Source organism: Meriones unguiculatus, chromosome 4 (assembly GCF_030254825.1).
Source record: "Meriones unguiculatus strain TT.TT164.6M chromosome 4, Bangor_MerUng_6.1, whole genome shotgun sequence".
Taxonomy (NCBI): Eukaryota; Metazoa; Chordata; class Mammalia; order Rodentia; family Muridae; genus Meriones; species Meriones unguiculatus.
In genome coordinates, this window is record NC_083352.1 from 69897776 (window position 1) to 69921957 (window position 24182).

At 40.0% G+C, this 24182-nt stretch overlaps 1 protein-coding gene and 1 pseudogene across 6 annotated transcripts in view; both read left to right on the forward strand.

The window, feature by feature from the left end:
* Adk (adenosine kinase) overlaps positions 1 to 24182 on the forward strand; it is a 422206-nt gene that overhangs the window by 15525 nt on the left and 382499 nt on the right. For 2 of the 6 annotated variants that reach the window (XM_060382089.1, XM_060382092.1), the window contains exon 1: positions 10066 to 10205. The exons of 3 other annotated variants lie outside the window; for them this stretch is intronic. In XM_060382089.1, coding sequence (XP_060238072.1) covers positions 10192 to 10205 — 14 coding nt within the window. In that variant the 5' untranslated portion in view covers positions 10066 to 10191. Of the gene's footprint in view, positions 1 to 10065; positions 10206 to 13445; positions 13502 to 24182 lie in introns of those variants that run through there. One more of the 6 variants, XM_060382087.1, reaches the window with a different exon arrangement.
* On the forward strand, positions 552 to 5183 carry LOC132653657 (small ribosomal subunit protein eS21-like; annotated as a pseudogene).

Sequence of the window (24182 nt, forward strand, 5' to 3'; positions counted from 1 at the left end):
TCCACACACATAATAATTAAGTGCAAAAAATTAAAAAAAAATCCAAATAGTGTCAGGAGTGAGTGATAGTTCATACTTTTAATCCAGCAGTCATAAGGCAGAGACAAGTAGATGTTTATGAGTTGAGACCAGCCTGGTCTACATGCTGAGTTCCAGGCCAGTTAAGGCTACATAGTGAGACACTGTCGCAAAATATCACAGAACAAAACAAAATAACACACACAAAAAAATAAACCTTTATAAAGAAATGTTAAAAATTTCAGGTAGCCTATTAAAAATGTTTTGTTTTTTTTTTTTAATCTATATCCTCACACAGGCCAGAAGAAGGCAGTAAGTACCCTGGACCTGGAGTTATGGATGCTTGTGAGCCACAGTGTGGGTTCTGGAATTGAACCCTGGTCCTTTGAAAAAACAGCCAGTGCTCTTCGATGCTGAGCCATCTCTTCAGTTTTCCCCAGCTAGCCTGTTTTTAAGAGTATGATTGTAAAATTTCTTTAAATAGTATTTAAAATATTTAAAAGTTTTACTTTTATCATGTTTAATAAGCATAGGAAAAAAGAAATAGGAGGAAAATAGATCTGTGAATGAGGAAGGGAAAAAGAAATATCTCAGTTCTTAGCTATTCCTGATTCCTTTATGACCTCCTTATAGCTTTTTGGTTTTTCACATATTCTGAGATATTTGAGTTTATGAGAAACTTCTTGTTATAAGTTGTTATACATAATGGGCTGTTAGCATGGGACAAGAACAGAGCTTTGGGTTAGGACTCAGGATATCAAGGTTTTACCACGGTGTTTTTCTAGGTTTGTGTATTCACCTTCGAAGCAAGGGTATAGACTGAAATGTTTTTCAGACTAAGTTGTAGGTCAGGGTATTGTGCATAAACAGTTTGTAAAAGAAAAGCAGAAGCATATTTGGTGGTCAATCCTTATAATTCTCAGCACTAAGGAAGCTGAGCAGAGGGATCTTGGGTTTGAGGTCAGAGTTTAATGAGACCTTCCCTTGGAGGAGGGGCGGACGGGGAAGAAGAGGATAGAAAGTATCAGTGCACTATTATTACTTTGTGAAACTGTTTCAGCTATGTGTATGCATAGGATAGTTAGCTACAATATACAATGTGTTCTTCACATCGAATGTGCTTTCCTAGTTTAAAGTTAGGGGCTTTTGTTAAGTTTCAAGAGTATGGGTCAGGCTGGAGAGATGGCATAGAGGTTAAGAGCACTGGTTGTTCTGCCAAAGGTCCTGAGTTCAATTGTGAGCAACCACATGGTGGCTCACAACCATCTATAGTGAGATCTGGTGCCCTCTTCTGGCGTGTAGGCAAACATGCACTAATACTGTATAAATAATAAATAAATAAATCTTAAAAAAATTTATGGGTCAGAAATTCAGAATGGGACTGAAATATGTATTCAAGATTTTTTTTTAATATCTGAGATTTTAATTTTGTTAGTCTTTGAAATATGATTTTGACAGGCGTGGCACAGAGGCAGAGGCAGGCAAATCTCTGAGTTTGAGGCCAGCCTGGTCTACAAAGTAAGTTCAAATTACAGGACAGCCAGGAGTACACAGAAAGAAACTCTGGAAAAAATTCAAAACAAACTGCAAACAAAAATCTGGGTGTTTCTGCGCTCCTGCTGAACCAGTGAGCAGGTATGGCCTTGACATGCAGAACAACGAGTTCTCGGACCTGTAGATGCCGGGGAAATGTTCTGCGAGCAAACATCGTTGGTGCCAAGGATTGCGCATTCGTCCAGATGAATGCGCCCAAGGTTGACAGGGTCACGGGCCGGTTTAATGGCCAGTTTAAAACCTGTGCTATCTGCGGGGCCAATTGCAGGATGGGGGTGTCAGATGATTCTATTCTCCGGGCTGGCTAAAGCTGATGGAATTGTCTCAAAGAACCTTTGATCAAAAGAGATTGGGAATATTTGTAAATAAAAGTGACAGAGTATCTTTGTTTAAAAAGAATGGCGAACGCCTTTAAGCCCAGTAATGGGAGACAGAGGCAGATAGATCTCTGTGAGTTTGAGGCTAGCCTGGTCTACAAAGTGAGTTCTAGGACAGCTAGAACTATACACAGAGAAACCCTGTGTCAAAAAAACATGTTTAGAAAAATAATCAGACAAGATTTATTTTTGTTTTTTTTTTTTTAGCTAGAATTTTAATATATGTGCCATATTATTGCAGCCTTCTTGCTAGTCTTCCAAGTGCTAGGATTGTAGGCATGGGCTACCATTCTAACTTTCAATTAATTAATCAACTTTGTTTGCTGAGACAGTGTGTCCCCAGGCTAGCTTTTATTGCACAGTCCTGCTTCTGCTGCTGATGGACTGGGATTATAGACAAATTAACAAAGTCTGGCCGAGAAATACTTTTTATTTATTTATTTTGATTTAAATAAAAAGAACTGGTTGGATCCTGTGGGATTGGAGGGACAGATAGCTGTGAGACTCTGTGGGTGCTGGGACTTACACATGGGTTCTCAGGGAGACCCTTACTCTTACTGAGCTCTCTCTCTAGCCCCGTCATTTCAAAACCAACCAGGTAGATGTGGTTATTGTTCAAAATATTTTTTGTGAAAAATGCATTCTGTATCAGAGATCGCACTTTACTTTTCTGTGGAAAATGGTAAGCACCAGGAGTCAGATGAAGGAGGACACGCCTCTACCTTGTTAAAGTTTTTAACAAGGGAACCTTGTGAGCATGAGACCCCTGAGTCTCATAAAATCTTAGTATGAAATGATTTTACTAGGTTTCAGTTGATTTGTACAACAGGTTACATGTAGCTACATGTCTGAGATAATAGTAAATTTGCAATTTTTATTTTCTCTTCCCTTTTTGAAACAATGGTTTTCGGTGTACTCCAGGCTGGCTTCAAACTCTATGTAGTTTAGGCTACCTTTGAACTTTGTGCTTTCTTATCTCAGCTTCCCTATGGCAGGAATTATAGGTGAATGTTATCATACTCTGGGGAAAAAAAAACATTTTATATTTGTTTGTTTGTTTGTCTGTTTTGATTAAAAAAGTTATTCTGACAAATGAAATTGTGGTTGAAATTTAAAAAAACAGGTCTAAGAAAAGCAATGAAAGTATTTTGTACAATGCTCTAGCTACTTAGAAAGCTGTGTGTGACTGGATTACTGCCTCATAGGTAAAATTGTGTGAGACTTGGTATTTATAGAAGTCTCAGACATGTCAGAACACCTTGAGTTTATCCCAGTGATACTGTTTCCTGTCGAGTATGTAATTAGCCCCAGTTCCAAAATCAGACACATAACTTGCATCTCTGGTCTCTGAAGTATGACAGGAGGCAGATTATTTAACCCCTTTGAGCTTCTGATTTTTAACTCTGTAAAATGTAAAGTATGATAGTGCAGCATCTCCTTCCAGGGCTGCTGTGATTCTAATGGGCAAGCACTTGAATATTTATAGCTTGTGTCTAGCATAAATTAAGGCTGCAGCAAGTGTTATACACCTGAGGCTGCTAGCGGATGTTCCCCTTTAGGCTATTTTCCTGGTGAGGCTGAATACACAAGTCAAGTCACGTATCTTTATTTGTGGGTAGAAAACAGAAAACAGGGCTGGAAAGACGGCTCCGTGGTTAAGAGCCCTTGATGCTCTAGTAGAGAACCTGATTTTAGTTCCCAGCACCTATGTGGTGGCTCACAATAAGCTATAACTACAGTTCCAGGGATTCTTATGCCGCCTTCTGGCCGCCATAGGCACTGCATGCATGTAGTCCACTCATAAAATAAAAAAGTAAACAAATCTTAAAACAACAACAGAAAGCATTCTAGAGAAAGCATTCTAAAGCAGATTAGAGATTAAATTGTGTTTTCTAGACCTCTCTTCAGCCCCTGGCTCTGACCCCAGTCTCTTTATCAGTGAGCTGCAGCTCCATCTTCAATGTCTAATCCTCAAGCAGGACCCGCTGCCTATCTCACAACTGCTTCCCGGATCCAGCTACTTCACGTCTGTCCTATCTGTGCTTTAGACCACGTGTGTGTATTCTCTGGATTGCTGCACCACGCTTCTGATTTGCCTTTTTGCTTTCATGCTTCTCTTCTTCTACGCATATAAAGTCTGAGCAACCTTTTTAACAATGTGAGGTCACATTTTTCCTTTGTTGAGAACTAAATGACAGTGGCTTTCTGTCATGTTCCTAGGCTCATGGTGGCCAGATGATGTTCTCCCTTTTTTTTTTTTTTTATTCTTTTCTTTACAGTGGTGATTGAGTTCTTATAGGTTTGCTCTGTGTGGAATGGGCTTCCCCACCTAGCTCTTGTCACTTATTTTTCTCTTGGTAGAGAGAGAACTTCTCTGACTACCCAATGCAGAGGCCATCCCTCCATTGGTGTCTTGGCTAGTTCTCTGAATTCCACCATGGCCAGCAGAATGACAATCCATGAGAAGGCAGTTCATTTTAACACAACTTGTAGCTGGTGTTGGGTCTCGTAATAGGAGTCTGACCTGGCATATTTAAGCTCAGCACAATTTGGTGGAAACTTTCTTGGTCATTACTCAATCCCATTTACCACAATAAAGCTTAAGACATGACTGCATGGAAACTCTTTGTAAAGTACACATGACACCTTCCATACAGATGGGTTCTATAGATTGACAAGCTCATGGTAAGTGTCTCGGGGAGAGTCCCGTGTGGTCTTGGTCACACAGATAGCACAAAGGGCACCAGGCTGTTAACCATATCCGCTCTCAGCCTTCTGGATGGATAGCAAATCATGCATCCCTTCCTTGAAGAACTGCCCTGTGTGTTTAACATATCTAGTTCCCCTAATGCTTATCTGTGAGCACAAAATCCTATGCATTTCCCATATAGCACTTTTGATCATTTGGTGGGACTTGTTTGTTGCTTGGTTATTCATCCGTAACACTTTAGTCTGAATGTAAATTCCATTAAAAAAGCATTGCTTATCTTTGCTGAATATCTAGTGTCTAGCATGGAAGAGGAAATGATGCATATATGTGTGTGTATGTGTCTGTGTTAGTAAATGTATATAGTCCATATGTGTATTAGACAAGATCTCACTGTGTAGTCCTGACTGGCCTGAAACTTGCTATGTAGACAAAACTGTCCTTGAACTCACAGAGATCCACATGCCTCTGCCTCTCTAGTGCTGGGATTAAAGGCGTGCATCACACTCAATAAATATTTGATGAATTAATGGATGCTTGGTAAGCAGTATTGTGTACTTTTAAATAGTTTTCTTTGAGTACCAGTTCACTGAAAATTAAACACTTGTGTGGATATACCTGAGTGTTTTGTTAAAAATGTTTTCTAAAGTTTAATCACTTGAGGGTTATTATATACTTCAAAATCTGCTATGAATTGTCAGCTTCCATTTAAAGATTGTTTGAAAATGGGACATTAATCAAATATAACCAAAGACTATGCCAATAACCAGAAAGAACAGAAAGAAGCTGGTAACAGTCGACTTCTTGTAATATCTCTTGAGATAACTATATATTCCAGTGTTTATTTGAACTAAAACTAATATTGGTTCTTTTAAAAAGACTACTTAGTTTGCACAGTTCTTCTCTAGTAAGAACTTAAGTGAACCTCATCTGTCACATAGTGACCTCCTTTGTGTCTCAGATAAGAAGCTAGTGGTCAAACGATTTGTTGAAGGTTAGAAAGTTTTTGGCAGGTCCACAATTAAAAGGCCCATCTCCTTGGTGCTGAAACTGTGGCCCAATGGTTAAGACCGAATTCTGTTCTGTAGAGGACCCTAGATTGGTCCTCAGCTCCTGAGTCAGGTTACTCACAACTCCAGTGCACCTGATGTCCTGATGTCCTCATATGCATATGCCCCTACTCCAACACACATACACCTCATTAAAAATAATAAAAATAAATTATTAAAAAAAAGATTCCCACCCCCATTTTTCTGCCTTGTACTGTGGTATACCTTTGTTTGTTTGTTTTGAGACAGCATCTCACTGTAACTCTGGCTGACCTGGAATTCGCTATATGGATCATGGTGGCCTTGAAACTCACAGAGATCCACCTACCTCTGTTTCCCGTTATAAATTATTTTATTTAGGGACATAAGATGTAAGATGTTTTCTTTTATGAGTAAGGTAAAGATTTCATTAAAAATACAATCTTTTAAATATTTAGTAAGGGGATATATTTTTAAGTATCATATGGGAAATAGTCCACATTTGCTTGATAACTGGGTTAATCAAGCAAACCTCCAAAGTGGTGTTTTTACTTTTAATTACCATGAAATTATGATCGGTTAATTAGCCAAGAAAATCATATCTATTTTATTATTATTATTCCTGTCTTCAAAAGGTCATGTACATGAAAAGATGAGACATTTACAGAGTAAATCTAGATCCTTTAAAAATAAATATAGTTTTATTAGTTGTGTTCTTAACAATAAGAGAATTATTAAAAAAGCAGGGATGCCTTACATTTTTAAGTCATTTTAAGGTGACAGAGTATTGGGGTTTAGTTAGGTGGTAGAGCATTTGTCTAGTATTCACGAGGTTCTAGGCCTAATCCCCATTACCACACCCACACACCCACACATACATATTTGCATATATGCATAACAACAGTAATCATAAATAAAATTAATATCACAGAGCTAGGCATAGTACTATAAATCTATAATCCCAGCACTTGGGATGCTGAAGCAAGAGGGTTGTGAATATAGGGTCATTTTGACATATATAGTGAGATTCTATCTCAAATAAAAAGTATCTGTACCACATTAGTGTATGTGTAGTAAACACTCACTTTACCTAAGATTAGGTAAAGCTTTAAATAAAAACAATTAATATTACAAAAATGTTAATGACTATAAAGTCAGGGTGTAAGTGGGCCTGGTGGTGCACACTTAAAATCTCAGGCTTTGAGTGGCAGAAGGATTCTGAGTTTAAAGCTAGCCAGTCAGTGCTAAAGAGTGAGTTCTAAGACAGCTGTAGGTACACAGTGGAAAGTCCATCTCAGAAAACAAAGCAAAAACCCAAACCTCTGAAACAAAACCCTCTTGGGCCATGAGATGGTTCAGTAGGTAAAAGTGCTTGCTTCCAAGCCTGACAAACTAAAATTGATCGCCAGGACTAGATGATAGGAGAGAACTAACTTTACAAGATGTCCTCTGGTTTGCATGGGCACACCATGGACTGTGTGGGACAGCCTGTAAAGAATATGATAAAACCAAACCAAACAACAACAACACAAATCAAAGACGGGCGTAGCGGTGTGCACCTTTAATCCCAGCACTCATGAAGCAAAGGACAGCCTGGCCTACAGCCAGGGATAGCTCTGGTACACAGAGAAACCCTGTCTTAAAAAAACAAAAAACCAAACAAACAAAAATCCAAAAACATATACCAAGCCAATGGGTATTAAAAATATATATAAACTACAGCAATATTAATTTTTTTACCTCCTTTTTCTTTCCATGGGAAACCAATGATGATATTTAGGTGTGTTTTTCCCCGTTTTTTGTTTTTTTCTTTCTTTTTTTAAAAATGACTATATGGTATGCATTAAAAAAAACTTCACAGGTTGTATATTGTATTTTTGTTTATTTTTTATTTTATACTATATGTTTTTGAGCATTTTCCTACTTATGTAGGAAATTATAGGGCTATTATGAAATGAAGGAAAATGTGCAAACATTTCATAATAGCCCTGTAATTTATTATTGAAATAGTACCTTGCTACTGGCTTACAGTACATAATATATTTTGCTATTGTTAATGCTGAAGTTTGTTCATATTGGTCCACTTTTTAATTAATAATTGCTTCAAAAATGGAATTTCTGATAACATTACCAAGCACTGTCCAGAAATGTATTCTTTTTATTTTCCCACTAAAAATGTTCTGGAGTGCTTTTTAATTTTATTGTACTCTAATAGCAGACCAGCTGCTTTTTAAGAGCATTACTATTATTTCCAGACCTGGATTGTATGTTGGAAAGATTGGTAGGTCGGTCCACATCTTTGTTCTGCTATCTAGAGTCAGTTAGCAACTTGGGGCTAGCTGTCTGTTTGCTTATATCTCAGCCTGCTAAACCAAGATAAGATAAAGTGGACAGAAAAGCAGTTGAGTTGAGACCCATCCAGTGCACGCATGCTGTGCCGTCTGGCTCACCTCCCAGCCTCCTCAGTAGTTTTAACTTTTTTCTTTACCCAACTGACTCTGAAAGAACAATCACATTTGTTGAAATCATATTTTAGTGTTTACATTTCTCAAGTGATTGGGTATCTAAGTATATTTTTTTCTGAGCCTCAAGACACATTGCTTCACTTTTAACATTAGGTACATTATGTTTACTTGATTTCTTCAATCACAGTTTCAAAAATTGTTTTTGTTTATTTGTGTGTGTGAATGTGTGGCAGTTCCAGGTGTCCACATTCCCTGGAGCTGGAGGTTCAGGTATTTGTGGGTGCTGGGAGTTGGACATATGTCCTGGAAGAGCAGCAAGTGCCCTTTTCACTGAGATATGTCTTCAGCCCCTAGGTACACACTACTACACTCCACCCCATCCCTCTCCTTCCCTGCCTTTTTCTGAAGTTTATTAGAGTTTAAGAGGAAAACCTCAAGGTAGGAAAAGCTGTAAACCTTTAAACTCTCTGGAAGGGGAATAAAGAAATGTAGCAGAAAGCTACATTTCTGCTGTCATTTCTGCTGTCAGGTGGCTGATCTGAAGGTCAGCCACCTGACAGCAGGTATCCACTTAAGAATTTAAAAAATAAATTATTTGTTAGGTTGGAGATGTTCTCCATGATATATATCTGGAGTTCAGAGAATGGGCAACAATCTTGCCTTCATCAAGTAGGTCCTGGGACTTGAACTTAGATCCAAGGCTTGCAGTAGCAGGTGTTACCTGCTGAGCTATCTTCCTTTCCCTCCTCTCCCAAGAGACCCTGAAAATTAAACTCTGGTCCTCTTATTCACAAGACACTTTACTGCTGAGTTGTGCCTTCAGCCCCTTCTTTTCCCTCACTATCAACCACATTTTAATGCCTGATGGTGTTGGACTTGTTTTAATATATTTCAGACCAATGAAATTGCTCAGTAAATGAGTGCCGCTGGATGTTGTCCTCTTCTGCTGACATAAATATTACCCAGAATAAAGAAGGAATAAACAAAGCTATTTGGGGCACAAAGCATTTACCGATTCCACCATCCCCTCTCAGTTTTCCTGTAGCCTTTATTAGTGGTTCATTATCAGTAACTCACTGCAGCTCACTCTAAACTTTCACATCGATCTTTTGCCTGTAGCTTTCAATGCTTGTTTCACAGACCCTGTATTGAGGAGAGCAAGGTAATCTACCTTTCATGGCAAATAGGGCATTGGGCAGTTTGGTTTGGAGGATGTAAAATTTGAGTGCACACCTGGCTCATCTGGATACACACTAACAATACCGGATGTCGGGACCTCACCTACTTAGACTCTCATTCACAGTTTAGTGAACCCTGAATGCATTTATATTAGATAGCTGTTTCTGAAGTTCAAGAACATTTCGGATCATCTGCAACTGACTCCCCGAGGCTGCAGCTTGGAATTCAGCGTGTCTTGCAGCTGTTGCCACACTTTCAGTTTTTCCCGGGCTGAGGTTTCCCAGGCGGCTGCTTTCCGTCAGCAGATGAGGTTTTGCAGGCTGTTACCACGTCCACGATTTGTCCTGACAGCGTCCCGTTTCCCAGAGCTGTTAAAAGGACCTGAGCTCGCCGAGGTAGAGCGTGCCCATGTGACTGCCAGCCGGGTTGCCAGAGGCGCGGCCATTTTTGAGGCGGGCACTCAACCTTGTTGCCCTGTGGGGCCGGGAGGGCAATGCGGAGGTGGTTACCAGGACTCAAGATGGCTCCCGGACCCGCTAGCCAGCCTTTTGGCATGTCACTAGCCCCCGTGGCAGCGAGCCTGTCCGAGCCGTGCGGGCAGCGAGCCTCCGGAATGAGTGCCGGGGCGGGGCTGCAGCGGTCCGGCGGGGGCGGGGCGTCCGCCCTCCTCTGGCCGCAGCCAATCAGCGCGTGGGGCCAGCTAGCCCCGGGCCGCCCGCGCGCGGGGTGTGTGAGGACGCGCTCTGGGAAGCTGAGTGCCGGAGCAGGGGAGCAGTGGCTGTGGTACCTGCTGCTACCCAGGAGGACGCTGAGCATCGGACATCGGGCGCGGGGCGCAGCGTGCGGGACGGGGAGGTGAAGTCATGACGTCCGCCAGGTAAGCGGAGGGCGGCCGCTTCAGCCGTGCCCCGACTGGGCGGGAGCTTGCAGATCCCCGGAGAACTATCGCCCCGGTCCTTGGATGGTCTGGAGTCTCCCTTTGCCCCTGGCCCCTCTCAGGTCTCCTCACACTTCTCATCAGGGCATTTCTTGTTTCCTCCGAAGTTTTTGCGTCTGTAGCACAAGGCTCTGCCCTGTTTGTCTCCGCTTGCTTGAGGTGACCCTTGCTCATATCCCAGGGTCTGAGGCTTGTTTGTATGTGTAATGGATTTCTCATGAAAATGTAACTATCTCTCGCCCCATCGACCCACTGTGGGGTTACCCTGGCCCCAAGGGAACGTGGCATGCACAGTGTGTGGCCATTCCTCTGTGTCATGCCTTCTGATGAACTTCATGGTTGGCCATGAGCAGATCTGCAAAGTTGGCACCTCTCATGTAGATTGTTCCCAAGTTGTGAAACTGTGTGTCCCTAAAATATTTGCCTTTGACTGGAATTTGTACTTTGGTTCTCGAAGGTACCATGTTTACCTACTTTTACCCGAGCGTCACAACTGAAATACATTTTGTGAGATGAATTATAATAAAAGCCGACTGGCCCAATCACAGCTTCAGGGTTTTGAACGTTCCTCTTTTTTTTTTTTTCAGGGGTTGGGGTGGTGGCGGCAAATGGTGATATGTACTTTATTAGCTTTTATTGAATGTTTATGTAAATGTGACTTTATTTTTTTAAAAAAAGGACAGTTTTCCTCGTTTACCTAGTGTTTTGGAGTGCCTTTTTAAAAGTAGATCTTGCCCTTTATTTTTCAAAAAGAATGGGAAGCTCCAGCACAGTGCAAATTTGAAGAAGTGATCTCGGGCTATGAGCTTCAAAGAGCCTAAATCCTCATAATTTAATGGCTTTTTTAGTGGTAATTCTGATACCTTCTCCTCAGTAAGCTAGGATGCAATGGTGCTGAACTTGGATGTTGCCTTTTCTCTTACATTTATAAGTAGGGTGTAGAAGACCCATATAGACTTTTTGGTAAGTGACATTGCTGCAAATAAATCTATCTTTTAAAGTTAATGACTTTTAAGATGAGTTGAGATAGCACTATGACAACAGTTAATTTCCTTTCTTTTTATTCCTATTTCCCTTCCCATTGTCACAGAATTCGGTGTGCTGTTCTAATGCTTTCTAAATACTCTGTTCTTTGGTGAATTCTTTTTTTTTTCTTTTTTTGTCTTGAGGATTGAACTCAGGGCCTTGTGCATGATAAGCACATCCCCCCCTCCCCCAGTGGTTTTAATTGCTGGTGACTACTCACTGGAGAAATGTCCAAATGGGTAGCAGTGAGATGTGTCTATAATGTAGAAATTCAGTAGTTGTTTTCAGAAGACTTATTTGAAAGTTAACACCAGCTTTGGATATATTTTGAAAAGGTGAATAAGTGATAGTGAAGTGTTTTTGTTTTTGTTTTCCTGCTTAAAGTCCTGACCTACCGTGACATGGCTTGAAAGAAAATCACTCTTTGCTGTAGAAACTAAGTTGAAGAAAAGTTGAAGAGAATTTGTTAGGAGCAGGGTTAGGAATTGAATCTAGATCTTGATGCCTTTGTAGAAACAGCACATTTAATTTTCTGAAAAAAAATGTATCAGTCGACAAAAATTATAAAACATACAGCTGTGAGACATTTGTAGGACTCTTTCACTTACCTCTTTCTGGTAGCCTGGTTCAAGCATATAGGCAGGGAGGATGTGGATGGTGAAGTTACGCTACATTGTTGTAGTTTTGAAAGTTTCCAATGGGGACTGCAGCTAATGCAGTAATGTCATGTCTTTATCAGTCATGATGTTAGGCATGCTCCCATTAACTGCTCATTCTAACAGTACCCTAAAAGCTAGGTCCTGATACCCTTTTCTGGTGATCCCAAGTTATCAGACTCTGACCGCATGTCCTGTGTTCTTGCTTTTACCCCACACTTAAAATAATTGTTGCTAAATATAGTAATGTGTGACTTTGCAATGGCTATCAAAGAATATAGGATTAGAAGCCAGACATACCTAGAATCTAATTGAGGCTCTTTTCTAATTATTTTCTAACATGTTTGAACATGTTTAAACATTTTCATTTGTTTAATGAAATACTTCACTGCTGCAACAGTAACCTGTATTCTACAGTGTTACTGGAAAAGTATGCTTTAAAAACTTTATTTCATTTTTGATATTTTTGAGACAAGGTCTTACTGTGTAAACTAGGCTTCCTTAGAACTTGCTGTAATAGCCCAACTTGGTCTTAAAATCGATACCCTCTTGCTTTGATCTCCTGAGTGCTGAGATGATAGGCGTGTCCTATTATCTGTACAATGCTTTTAAATTTTAAGATATTTCTTAGAATATAGTCTTTATCCTAAAAGCCTTTTTATTTCCCTAGGAAATGATGTCACTGAAAAGACATGTTTAAAACCTTACTTTATGAACAGGAAATAAATTCACATATCTGATTGCCTCATTTTACAGTTGAAGACACTGAAGATCAGAGACAGTGTAATTTGTTCAAGTTTATATAAATTGTCATGAATCTTGAACCAGATCCTAGATTTCCAAATACCCCACTTAAGCCTAGCTATGCCCTTTTAGTGTAGCACTCAGCAATTAAGACTTCCTAATTATTTTAAACAAACCCTTTTTTTTTCAAGCTGAAGATCTTGAATGATTTGGCTGGAGGTATTCTGACTTTCATAATTGGTATTTTATTCCACTGGTTGTTAGTAAGGAAGCTAAATTTATGGCTTGCAAAAGCAATTTTCCTTGGAGAACTACTTCCATCCTTCTTATGTGTATCAGATTCTAACTGGTTTTCATTTGGGTCAAGTTAGAGTATAGTTGATAAACTAATGCTTTTGTCTGCTCTTAATTGTTCTAATAGGAAAGTTAAAGCGTTAATTAAGTTTAGGAGACTTAGACAGTATTTTAATTCTTTGTCTCTGTGGGAACTGCTTTCCTAATTGAAGTGATATAGTCTTGTTAGTTAGGGGTAGAGTCTAAGATAGAATGTAGATCTTTGAGTACTGCATTCTGTAATTTTTATTGACTAACACTTTCAGAATTTCTCTATGAACAATGCCTTGTCTTTATAACCTTGTGTGCAGTCTGGTTTGGAGTTGTTTACAACTCCCAAGCTGTGCCAGGGACCACTGGGAACCAGTGAGGGTATTTGCTCTGTAGCCTGCATGGCTAGGGTAGACTTGGCTGAGACTATTTTGGAACTCTGAGTATGACTGTTCCGTCTACCACCATCATTCTGGTACTGCTACGGTAGGTTAAGCTCACAATGGAAAGTTTATGTGGGCTATGGGTGGAGTCCTGGTGTGTTTTTCTTTTTCAGGCTTGAGGCTTTTGAGGTACATCCAACAGAATTGCCCAAACACTCAGAGAATATTATATGGAAACAAAAGTAGAGCTAAGATGGAATTTTGTTGAGATGGTTTCTTTGAAACATTTAAGCAGAATTTTCAAACTCATTTTAGGACCTGTGGTTTCTTTTATTTTTCTAAGAATTTAAAAATTCAAATTGTTACATAAACTTTTATGTCATGAGATTTATTGATGGGTTAAATAAGATTTTAAGATACACTGAAACTATTTCATCTATGAACTGTCTTGAAAAACTGAAACAGGGACCTTTTCCTTATGTGTAGTGTTGTCAGCTGTTAGTGCTCATATTTATAAATAGGTCATCTTTGTTTGAGAGAACACACAAGGTTTTCTAACCCCACATCATTCCGGCCAGAGAACTGCTACATTAAGCAGAACTGTCAAAGATAAAACTGGAACCAAATGATGACCGACTGTCCAAATGTTAACCTTTTCCTGCTGCATTTGTCTAGCAGCCACGTCTTTCTGTCTTTCTTTATTTCTTTATGAAACACAAATAAGGCTGTCTTGGAAGCATGGTGATCACATACCCCTGTTTTTCCAGAGTACTGCTGGATGATGCCTATTACTGGTAGTTTGTTTGTTTGTTTGTTTGTTTTAAATCTATTCTTGAAAGTGTTCTGTTTGGATAGTAAATTATCTGGTCACCTTATGTATGTAGTGCAATCATATTGTGGGAGGTCTGAGATGTTGAAATGTTATTTGAAGTAGGGCCATAGATAATGTCTATACCCCTATTTTGCCTACATCAGGATGTTTCTCCTTGACCAAGCATTTTTATATTAAAAAGAATTCATGTAATTATTGAACAAGGAAACATTTTGTGAGGTTTAGAACCATTTCTATGCTGTCTGGTTTTTTTGGAGGTTATGCAATCTTGCTGAATCCTTCCTAGTCTGTAAACAGAAAGTAATAATGCCTTCCCTATTATTGTTGAGTTGTGAGAATTTCAAAAGGAGCTCACATGGTAGAAGGAGAGAGCCTACTGCTGTACATTGTCCTCTCACACAAGTAAGTGACCACGTGCATGCGCATGTCCCTGCCACACAGAATAAATAAGTACATAAATAAATCAGTCTACAAAAACAGCTATTTAGTAGAGTATTTACTATTTATTTTTAGAACTGTTTTACTGTGGGAGTGCATTGGAGGCCAGGGGTTGAAATTTAAACATGTTAGTGTGTAGAAAAGAATGTCCCAGTTGTAAATGAGGAACATAGACAATGATGGTCAGAGATGAACTATTCTAAAATATACAACCAGAGATAAGAATTAGGATACAAATGGAAGGGTTACATAGCCAAGGGATGCACGTTATCCTTGTTAGTTTGCTTTTTGGTTTTGTTTTGTTTTGTTTTGTTTTGTTTTTGAGACATGGTTTCTCTACATAGCCTTGGCTGTCCTCAACTGGCTCTGTAGATCTGGCTGGCTTCAAACTCACAGAGATCCGCCTGCCTTTGCCTCCTGTAGTGCTGGCATTACAGGTGTTTGCCATTGTGCCTGGCTATTAGTTTGCATTTTTTATGCCAATGGTATATATAGTGTAAAACTGTAGATCCTGCTTTCACTGTTCTTTTCTCAGTGCTGGAGACTGAACCCCCGATATCACACATATTACACAAATGCTCTACCATTGAGCTACCTTCCTTTGTAGCTGTATGTTGACAATGTAGTTACTTGTGCAAACAATTTTGGGGAAGTTCCCCTTTTCAATTAGCCTGTTCTCCTCACCACCCAGACAACTACTTTTGCTCTTCTGTTACCATTGATTAATTTTGCCTATTCTCTCACTTGCTCTTTCTCTCTGACTTTCTCTTCTTCTCTCCTTTATGGAGTGCCCCTCCTCTCTCTCCCTTCCCCTTTTGTAATAGACTTTTTTCCCTATATTAAAAAAATTGCCTATTCTATAACTTCATATAAAGTCTTATACAATAAGGGCTACTTGGGTTTGCCCACTTTTGTTCATCATGGTAATTTTGAGGTTCACCTGTTTTAGTGTTAATAGCTTGTTCCTTTTCATTACTGAGTAATATCCCATCACTTATACGTAGTGGTGCTACTGTTGCTGGTATTTATGTTGTTTTCAGTTTTTAGTCATGATGAATAAAAATACAGTGAACATCCTGTTTTTCTTCTGTTTTTCTTTCTGTCCTGCTAAGGATAGTACCCAGGCTTTGCACCTTTCTGTTTTCCTTAGCTCAGAACATAGTCCAGCGTCTTTTGTGTGGATTTGGGCAAGGTATTAGTTGAGGCTCTCTAGAGGAATAAAACTGATGACTAAATGAATATATATATTCTAATATACATGATATAATTATTTTTATATATTATAAATAAATTATACATATACATTTATATATATTATGGCTTACAGGCTGTGATCTGGATGGATAGTTAAATACTGACTATCTCCCTGTGGAAAACCCAAGAATCTTCTAGTTCAGTTTACAAGGCTGGGTATTTCAGCTGGCTTTTGGTCTCATTGGAATCCTGAAGAAGTAGGTTCTAATACCAGCGAAGGAATACCTGAGGAGTAGAGTGGATGAACCAGCCAGCAAGAGTGAGGACCAACAGCCAGAAAGTCCTTTCATGTCCATTTATGTGGGCTGCCATCAGAAGGTGTGGCCTAGGTTTAGGTGGTTTTTTTTCTAGCTCAGATAATTCAATCAAGGAAATCTCTCACAGGTGTGCCCAGATACTTAGATTTTAGGTTACTCCAGACACAGTTAAGTTGACAACCAAGTGCACCCTTTGTCAGCTTGATCCCGTCTCCTTATGTCATGCTTAATTTCCAAATGAAAGCAGTAACTGGGACATAGTTCCACCTAACATAACTGTTCCACACACAACCAAAAATGATGTATTTTAGAACTGGTGGCAATATCATTTGATGCATACTTACTCTTTAAGTGTCTCAAAACATAAATATGATAACCACTAATATCCCAAATGATGGTACATTACATTATAAAGAAATAGAGATGCACAAATACTGTATATACATATGTATGCAGTACAGACATATGTCATTACAATCCATGATTCTGCAACTGGTCATATAACCTTAACTGGTATTTATTTAAAATTTCCTTCCTTTACAACCCATTTTATATTTCCTCCCCCCTCAGCAAACAGCAGGTTTTGCTGCTTTTCCTGGAGGAATGATCCATACCTTCATTCCTGAAGGGTCTGTGTGCTTTGTCATCCTGCCTGGATTGGGTAGTTTCCACCGACTGTAATCGAAGACCTGGTAGCTCCAAGACACACCCTAAAGGATCTCCTGCATTCCACTTCTTATCTCACTGTGAAGAAGCAATCTGGTTTTTCCTTAGTAATCTGGATCCATCACTCCCTCCTAACACCCTTTTTTTTTTTTTTTTGTTTGTTTGTTTGTTTGTTTTTTCCAATCTTAGCTTTTTTGTTTAAGGGCATCAGAAGCCCAAAGTAGCTAGGAGAAGGCTGAGCTTTCAATGGAATGGTTTTTTTTGTGTGTGTGTGTGTCTTTAGGCAGGCTCACTCCCCATTCTGGAACAAACAAACAAACAAACAAAAAACAAAAAACACATCTAGGCCAGCAGAACTTAAGGCTGTAAGAACAGGAAGCAAAAAATTTCCTAGTGAGTCACTAGGGGTGATAGTAGGTGGAACCATTCCATTTTCATCCTTGATTACTAGACCTGTGAATCCTGGCTATGTGAAGAAACTACCACCTGTTGGACATTGATACTAAGGATATCCTGCCTTCTGGAGAACCCTGCATCATCACTCCAGGTTACTGTTAGCCAATAGCACTGTAACTGTGCCTTCAAAAGGCCATTCCACCATTCTGTCTGTCAGATGCTTCAGGATGGTGGGAACATGGTCAGGCCAGTGGATTCCGCGAGCATAGGTGCACTATCACATTTTTCTGGCTATAAAGTAAGTTCCTGGGTCAGAAGCAATCTGTATGAAACTATGGATAACTATGGATAAGGCATTCTATAAATCCATGGATGGTAGTTTTCCGAGGAGCATTGCATACAAGAAAGGCAAATCTATAAACAGAATAAATATTGATTCCAGTAAGGGACAAAGTGTGTCCTTTTCATAAACAAGTGGTCCAATGTAGTTAATATGCCACTACTGTCTGGTCACCCTGGGGAAGTGTGTGATGTAGGGGCCTCAATATTGGTCTTTGGTATTGGCAGATCTTGCACTCAGCAGCCGACTTTCTCTCTCTTTTTTTTCCGTTGCATCATAAAAAATTTTAATACACTGTGTTTAATTCAAATGACTGTACAATATATACCAATTTTTCTGCTCATTATAAGTTTATCAGTTAATTTGTTTCCTTTTCCCTTTTTACCTACTTATTATATATAAATATTATATATATATATTTACAGTACTGGGAATTGAACTTTGGGCCTTGTGCATGCTAGGAGAGTGCTTTACCACTGAACTGTATCCCAATCTTCTTTTTATTTTGAAATAAAATGTCACTAAGTTGCCAGTGTTGGCTCTGAAGTCAATTCTGTAGTCTGTACAGCCTTGAACTTGCCATTCTTCTGCTTTAGTTTCCTGAGTAGGTGAGATTATGGGGCTGCCACATCTGGCATGACATGTGCCCTACCCTGCCGCCCCCTCCCCCCCCTTTTTCCTGTGGTATGAGGAATAAAACTTCGGGCCTTCCAAAGCTATCTCTCACCGAGCTGCATCTCTAGTGCCAACTCCTATGTGTGTTTTTTGAGACAGGGTCTCACTATGTTTATAGAATCCCTACTGGCCTAAAGCTTTCGGTGTAGCCTGGTTTTAAACATGGAGTTATCCCCCTGCCTCTGCCTCCAGATTAAGGAATGTACTACTATGGTGGGCCCTTTTAGTTCAGTCTTATTATTTGTGAGTTTTCTAGTTATTCTTATTTTCCCTTTTTTGGTTATTATTCAACTTTTAATTTATTTTATCTGTATGGATGTTTTGCCTACATGTATGTAGCCCATGAAATGTGTGCTTTCTGCCTGATGAGGCCAGAAAAGGGTGACAGATCCCTTTGAACTGGAATTACTGATGGTTGTGAGCTGCCATGTGGGTGCTGGAAATTGAACCTAGATCCTCTGGAAATAACAGCCAGATGCTGACTAATCTCTAGCCCCCTCCAGTGTTCTCTGTCTCTGTCCATCTGTCCATCTGTCCCCCCTTTCTGTCTCTGTCTTCATCTGTCTGTCTGTCTCATTTTTTTTGAGACTGTGTGTGTGTGTGTGTGTGTGTGTGTGTGTCTGTGTGTCTGTGTGTCTGTGTGTCTGTGTGTCTGTGTATCTGTGTGTGTGGCATTGACTAGCCTGAGACTTGCTGTGGCTGTCCAGGTCTGGCTCACAATTTGAGAACCTCTTGTCTCACAGCCTGTTGAGTGCTGGAATTAATAGTTGTGTGACATAATGACGGCTTCATATCACTGTTAGATTTGTGTGTGTGTATAGGTGTATGGTGTATGCATGCCATATGTGGGTAGAAGTTAGAGGACAGTTTGCAAGAGTTGCTTCTCATCCTTCACAATGTAGGTCTCTGGGCTAGAATTCAGGTGTTCAGGCTTAGCTGCAAACATTTTTTACCTGCTGAGCCATTTCACCAGTCCCTCAATATTTTGGTGGTGTGTGATTATTTTGATTCATGATTTTTATCATGTGACCTAGGCTAGAATTACAATTTTGTTTCATTATATTATCATTTCAGTCCTTTGAGTCTTGTGATATCTACAAAGACTAGCCATATGGCCTAGAGTGTGGTCTATTTTGGTGAATGTTACAGTTTGGTTTTGAACTCTTTAATTCAAGAGAGAGAGAGAGAGAGAGAGAGAGAGAGAGAGAGAGAGAGAGAATGTGTGTATGTGTGTGTGCATATGTGGAGACCAGACCAGAGGTAGATACTAAGTATCTTTCTCTCTCTCTCTCTCCATCTTATCTTTAAAAACAGTCTCTCACTGAACCTGCGGCTTATCATTTTGACTAGACTGATCAGCAAACCCCCAAGATCCTCATGTCTCTGTCTTTCAGTGTTGGGAATCCAGAGGTGGGCCACAATACACAGCTTTTACATAGTTTCTCTCCTGTGCTTAAACATTTTATATACTTGTGTGTGTGTGTGTGTGTGTATAAACACATGTACTGTTGTGAGAATGTGGGAATTGGTTCTGTCCCACTACTCTAGGGGTTCGGGATATTGACCTCAGGTTGTCAGGCTTGCAAGCAAGGGTCTTAACCAACTGAGCCATCTTCCCAGCTCTTGGTTCTAAGGACCCGGGTCGTCATTCTGAGGACCAGGCCATCACGTGTGCAGCACTTGACTCAGAGTCTTCTCCCTGGTCTCATCCCATACTATTGTGAATGGAAACCTCAGGCTGCAGTTGTTGAATGTAGCATTTTATTTATTTATTTATTTATTTGGACAGGGTTGCTCTGTGTAGGCTGTCATGGACTTGCAGACCAGGCTGGCCTCGAACTTACATTGACCAGGCGCCTGCCTCTGTGTTGAGTGCTGGGATTACAGGCGTGAGCCACCGTGCCTGGCTTGAATGTAGCATTTTATAAATACCAATTATCTCCATTTGTTTAATTACTGTAAAGATATGATTCATATACTATGAAATAATTTTAAAATAGACAGATCAGTTTATAGTGTTATACTCACAGGGTTGAATAGCTGTCTTTGCAATATAATTTTAAAACATTTTTATCAATTTAAAATGAAACTTTATAGCTGTTAGCAGTCACTTTCCACCTGTCCTGCATCACCAACTATCCTTTGGAAACTGAAATCTACTTTTTCATTTTGCCTCTGTGAATTCTTAGTCTGATATATCATGAGCTCAATGATGTAATTTTTGGCCTTTGTGAACCTTAGTTCTTTCAGAGAGCAAAATGATTTAAAAGTTCATGTCATATCAAGTTATCAGTGTTTCATTCCTTCTTATGTTTGAATACATTTTAGTATGTAGATTTATTTTGTTTATCCAGCTATGTGAGTTATTTTCACTCTGGCTATTATGAATAGTAGTATTGTAAGCATCCATGTGTAAGTTTTTGTGTTGCCATATGTTTGTTTCTCTTAGGAAAGTCTCATAGGATAATTTTATGTTACTTTGTGAACAAAAATTCTTAGAAAGAAGCTGACAACAAAGGCTGACTGACTCACTAGAACTATAATCATGTGGAAATGATGGAATGTTGCCAAGCCAAATTATCTTGGGCTATCTTTAACACCCTTAATTGCCATTTACTACCTTCCTCTGTGTGACCCAATATCTCCGTGACCGTTAGGTAAATCTTTTGGAATGTACAAACAGACCCCTGCAGATAACATCTGAGGCCTATAGTTGAGACTTCCCCAGCTTTTCTGATGTTTCTACCAATGTATTCAGAAAGTGTCTTGATTTAGGATTTTCTTTCTTCTGTTACTATAAAACTTCATTGAACTGTTACCACATTGGAACATGGTTTTTAAGGAAACTATTCTTGGGTATAATCGCTTCATATTTGGCCTCTTTGAGGCGAAAGCTCCTGTCTTCCTTTTCTCTGCCTTTTCCTCCTCCTCTTTCAGAAACCGCTATCCTGTTTTCCAGTGTGGCTGCATCATTATACATTTCCAAAAACAATGTCTGAGGGTTCCAGACATCTCTTCCCGGTCCTGTTAATACTTGCTGCTGTTGCTCAGTCTACGTGCCTGAAGCACACCCTACGCACTCAGCCACGCTTACAGCATTCATTCCTGGCGGTCCACTGCCCAGGCAGGGGTGGTTGCTTTGGGCCTTCTCTTGTCTTCCTTAAGCATGGCCACAGCAATCTCAGGAACATTCTGCATGTTCCCAAACCCTCTGTGAACAGTTATTTCTCACACTTTTCCTTTTATGTTTTTGGTTAACTTGTTTGTTTCAACTGCTTCAGGCAGCTGGAATGTTAAACAATTGCAGCTGGTTGTTTTTGACAGATACTCTTTGGGAAATTCTTAGCATGGGGCAAGCTCAGGATCAGGTCAAATAATGGGAAGCTTTGAGGTTTCGAAGGAACTGTCAGTAAGCTGAAATGACAGCAGTTCTCTGAAGAGAAGCTCTAAAAGAGCACCAGTTCTTCTCACTTTTCTAGGGGGCTGCCTGGCACTTGAGTTCAGTGCTTGAGGGTTGTTTCTCTTCAGAATTTTGAGGAAAGTGGGGGGAGGCAGAGAGGAGTAGTTTCATTGTTTGATTTCTATTGCACTGATAAAGGTCATACTAAAGCAGCTTGGAAAGGAAAGGGTTTATTTCAGCCCAAAGGGAGGCAGCATAAGGACTCAAGTAGGGCAGGGCTCTGGGGAACACAGCAGAAGCTATCAAGCAAGGCTGCTTATCAGCTCTCTCCTCCTGGTTTGTTTAGTTTGCTTTCTTATACAACCTAGGACTACCTGCTTAGGGTGCACCCAACCCCCACAAGCTGGGCCCTTCCACATCAATCATTAATCAAGAAAATGACCTACCAACTTACCTACAGGTGTTCTCTCAGTTGAGTTTCTTCTTCCTAGATGACACTAGCTTGTGTCAAGCTGACAAAAACCTAACCTGCACAGTAAGTGAAAACACAAAAGGTAGCTGCCCTTCATGCATCTCAGCTACTCTTCCAAAGCTGTTTATGTGTTTTCTTCAGATTTGAAGAGCTGTGATCTAATTATATAAAGATGAGTCAGTTTTGCAGTCTGAACAGATTTACTCATTAAAACATTTAGCTGGGTGTGGTGGCCCATGCCTATAATCCTAGTACTCCAGAGGCCTGGCCATGAGTTATAGAGCAGCCTAGGCTACACAGCACGACCCTGTCTCAAAGAAACAAATGTGGCAATTGCCATGTCAATACTGAATACAGAATACTGAACATGTCATTAGTTCAGTATTCTGTACAAAAAAGATAATGAGACAAATGTTCATTTATGGAGTTGCTTTGTCAGTCAGGCCATACCCTGCAAGGAAATTCCTAACAAGGCCTCGTTTATTTGTGAGAAATGGTGCAATGTTTTAGATACACACATCACTCTTCTACCCATCTAGCGTGGTCAGCCTTCTACTTCTTTGGTAATTTCTTTCTACCATAAATGTATGTTTAGGGCTGGAGAGATGGTGGTTCAGGGGTTAAGAGTCCTTATTGACCCACACTAGGCCTGTAACTCCAGCTTCTGGAGATCTGGCACCCTTTTCTGGCCTCTGGGGACACTTGAACATTTGCACGTGTGCCCCCTCCTTACTTCTCACCCCCACTGTAAATAAGAAAAAAAATCTTTAAAAATACATATGTTCAGATTTCAGATTCTCAGAGCCAAAATTTACCCTCCTCACACACCAGGTGTTGGAGCAGTACTCAGGCTATCTAGATGATTGATTTTGCCCTTCTGTGGGTGGGTTTTCTGATAGCCCTTGCCCATCATCATATCTGGGATTAGATGAGCTTCCATAGCCTCCTCTGCATTTGGCTGAGACAGTTTTGCTGCATAAAACCACATTCTGCCAGAAGAATTCTGTTGTCAAAGATAGTCTCCAACAGTATTGACTGGTCTGGCCACCCATTCTCAAAGAGCCAATTGAAACAGCCAACTTAAAATGGAAAGCATGGAAAGGAGACTTATTCAGTGTGGCTGCTTGGAAAGAGGGACAAAGAGATCCAGCCAGCTCTCCAAATCTGTCTTCAGCATCTGGGAGTGAGATTAAGATTTGCACATCTATATTGTAGCAATCAAGGTGTCTGCTCTTCCCTCTTGTTCTGTAAACTGGTTCAAAAAGCTGTTGGAACTGAGTGAAATCTTTCTTGGAGGAAAATCCTTTTTTTGTCTAGCTCCTTTCCTTCTCCCAGCATGAGATTCCTGGAGAAATTCCTATTTCTTTGGGGTTCCTTGCTCAATAGTCTGATAGTCAGATTGAGAGACACAAATGTCTCTTTAGAAGATCTTTATTTATGCCAGGCCTGTTACAGTATTGGCCTCAAACTCTCTGTGCAGCTAAAGATGAATTATCACTCCTTATCTTCTTGCCTCTACCTCTCAAGTGGTAGTGCTGTGATTATAGGTGTGGGTAACCATTCCTGGCTCTTACTCATTTTTAAAAATAATTCATGTTGCCAGGCATGGTGGTATACACCTGTAGAGGCAGAGGCAGGTGGATGGATATCTGTGTTTGAGGCCTGCCTGGTTTATAGAGTAAGTTCTAGGGCAACCAGGGCTACACAGAGAAAACCTACCCTGTCTTGCCCCCCCCCCCCAAAAAAAAGTGGCTTGATTTGTTGCCTTTGTTCTATTACTATAAAAACTCCAGGAAACTTGCTTCTGTGATGGAACTTGGTGTAGACTAAATCTATGTTTCTGATATGCTCGCTCATATTTGGCTCCAGAATAAACCATCGAAGAACTAGTCTGCCTCCATTTTAGGCCTAAAAACTATCTTATAGTAAAGATAAACTAGGGTCATTCCTGTTTATGATTAACCTCTGTTTCTCAAAGATTGGACTATGTCCTGCCTGTAACCTTAACTGCAAATGGTTCTATGCTGCATGTTTCAGGAATGTCAATCATGTTT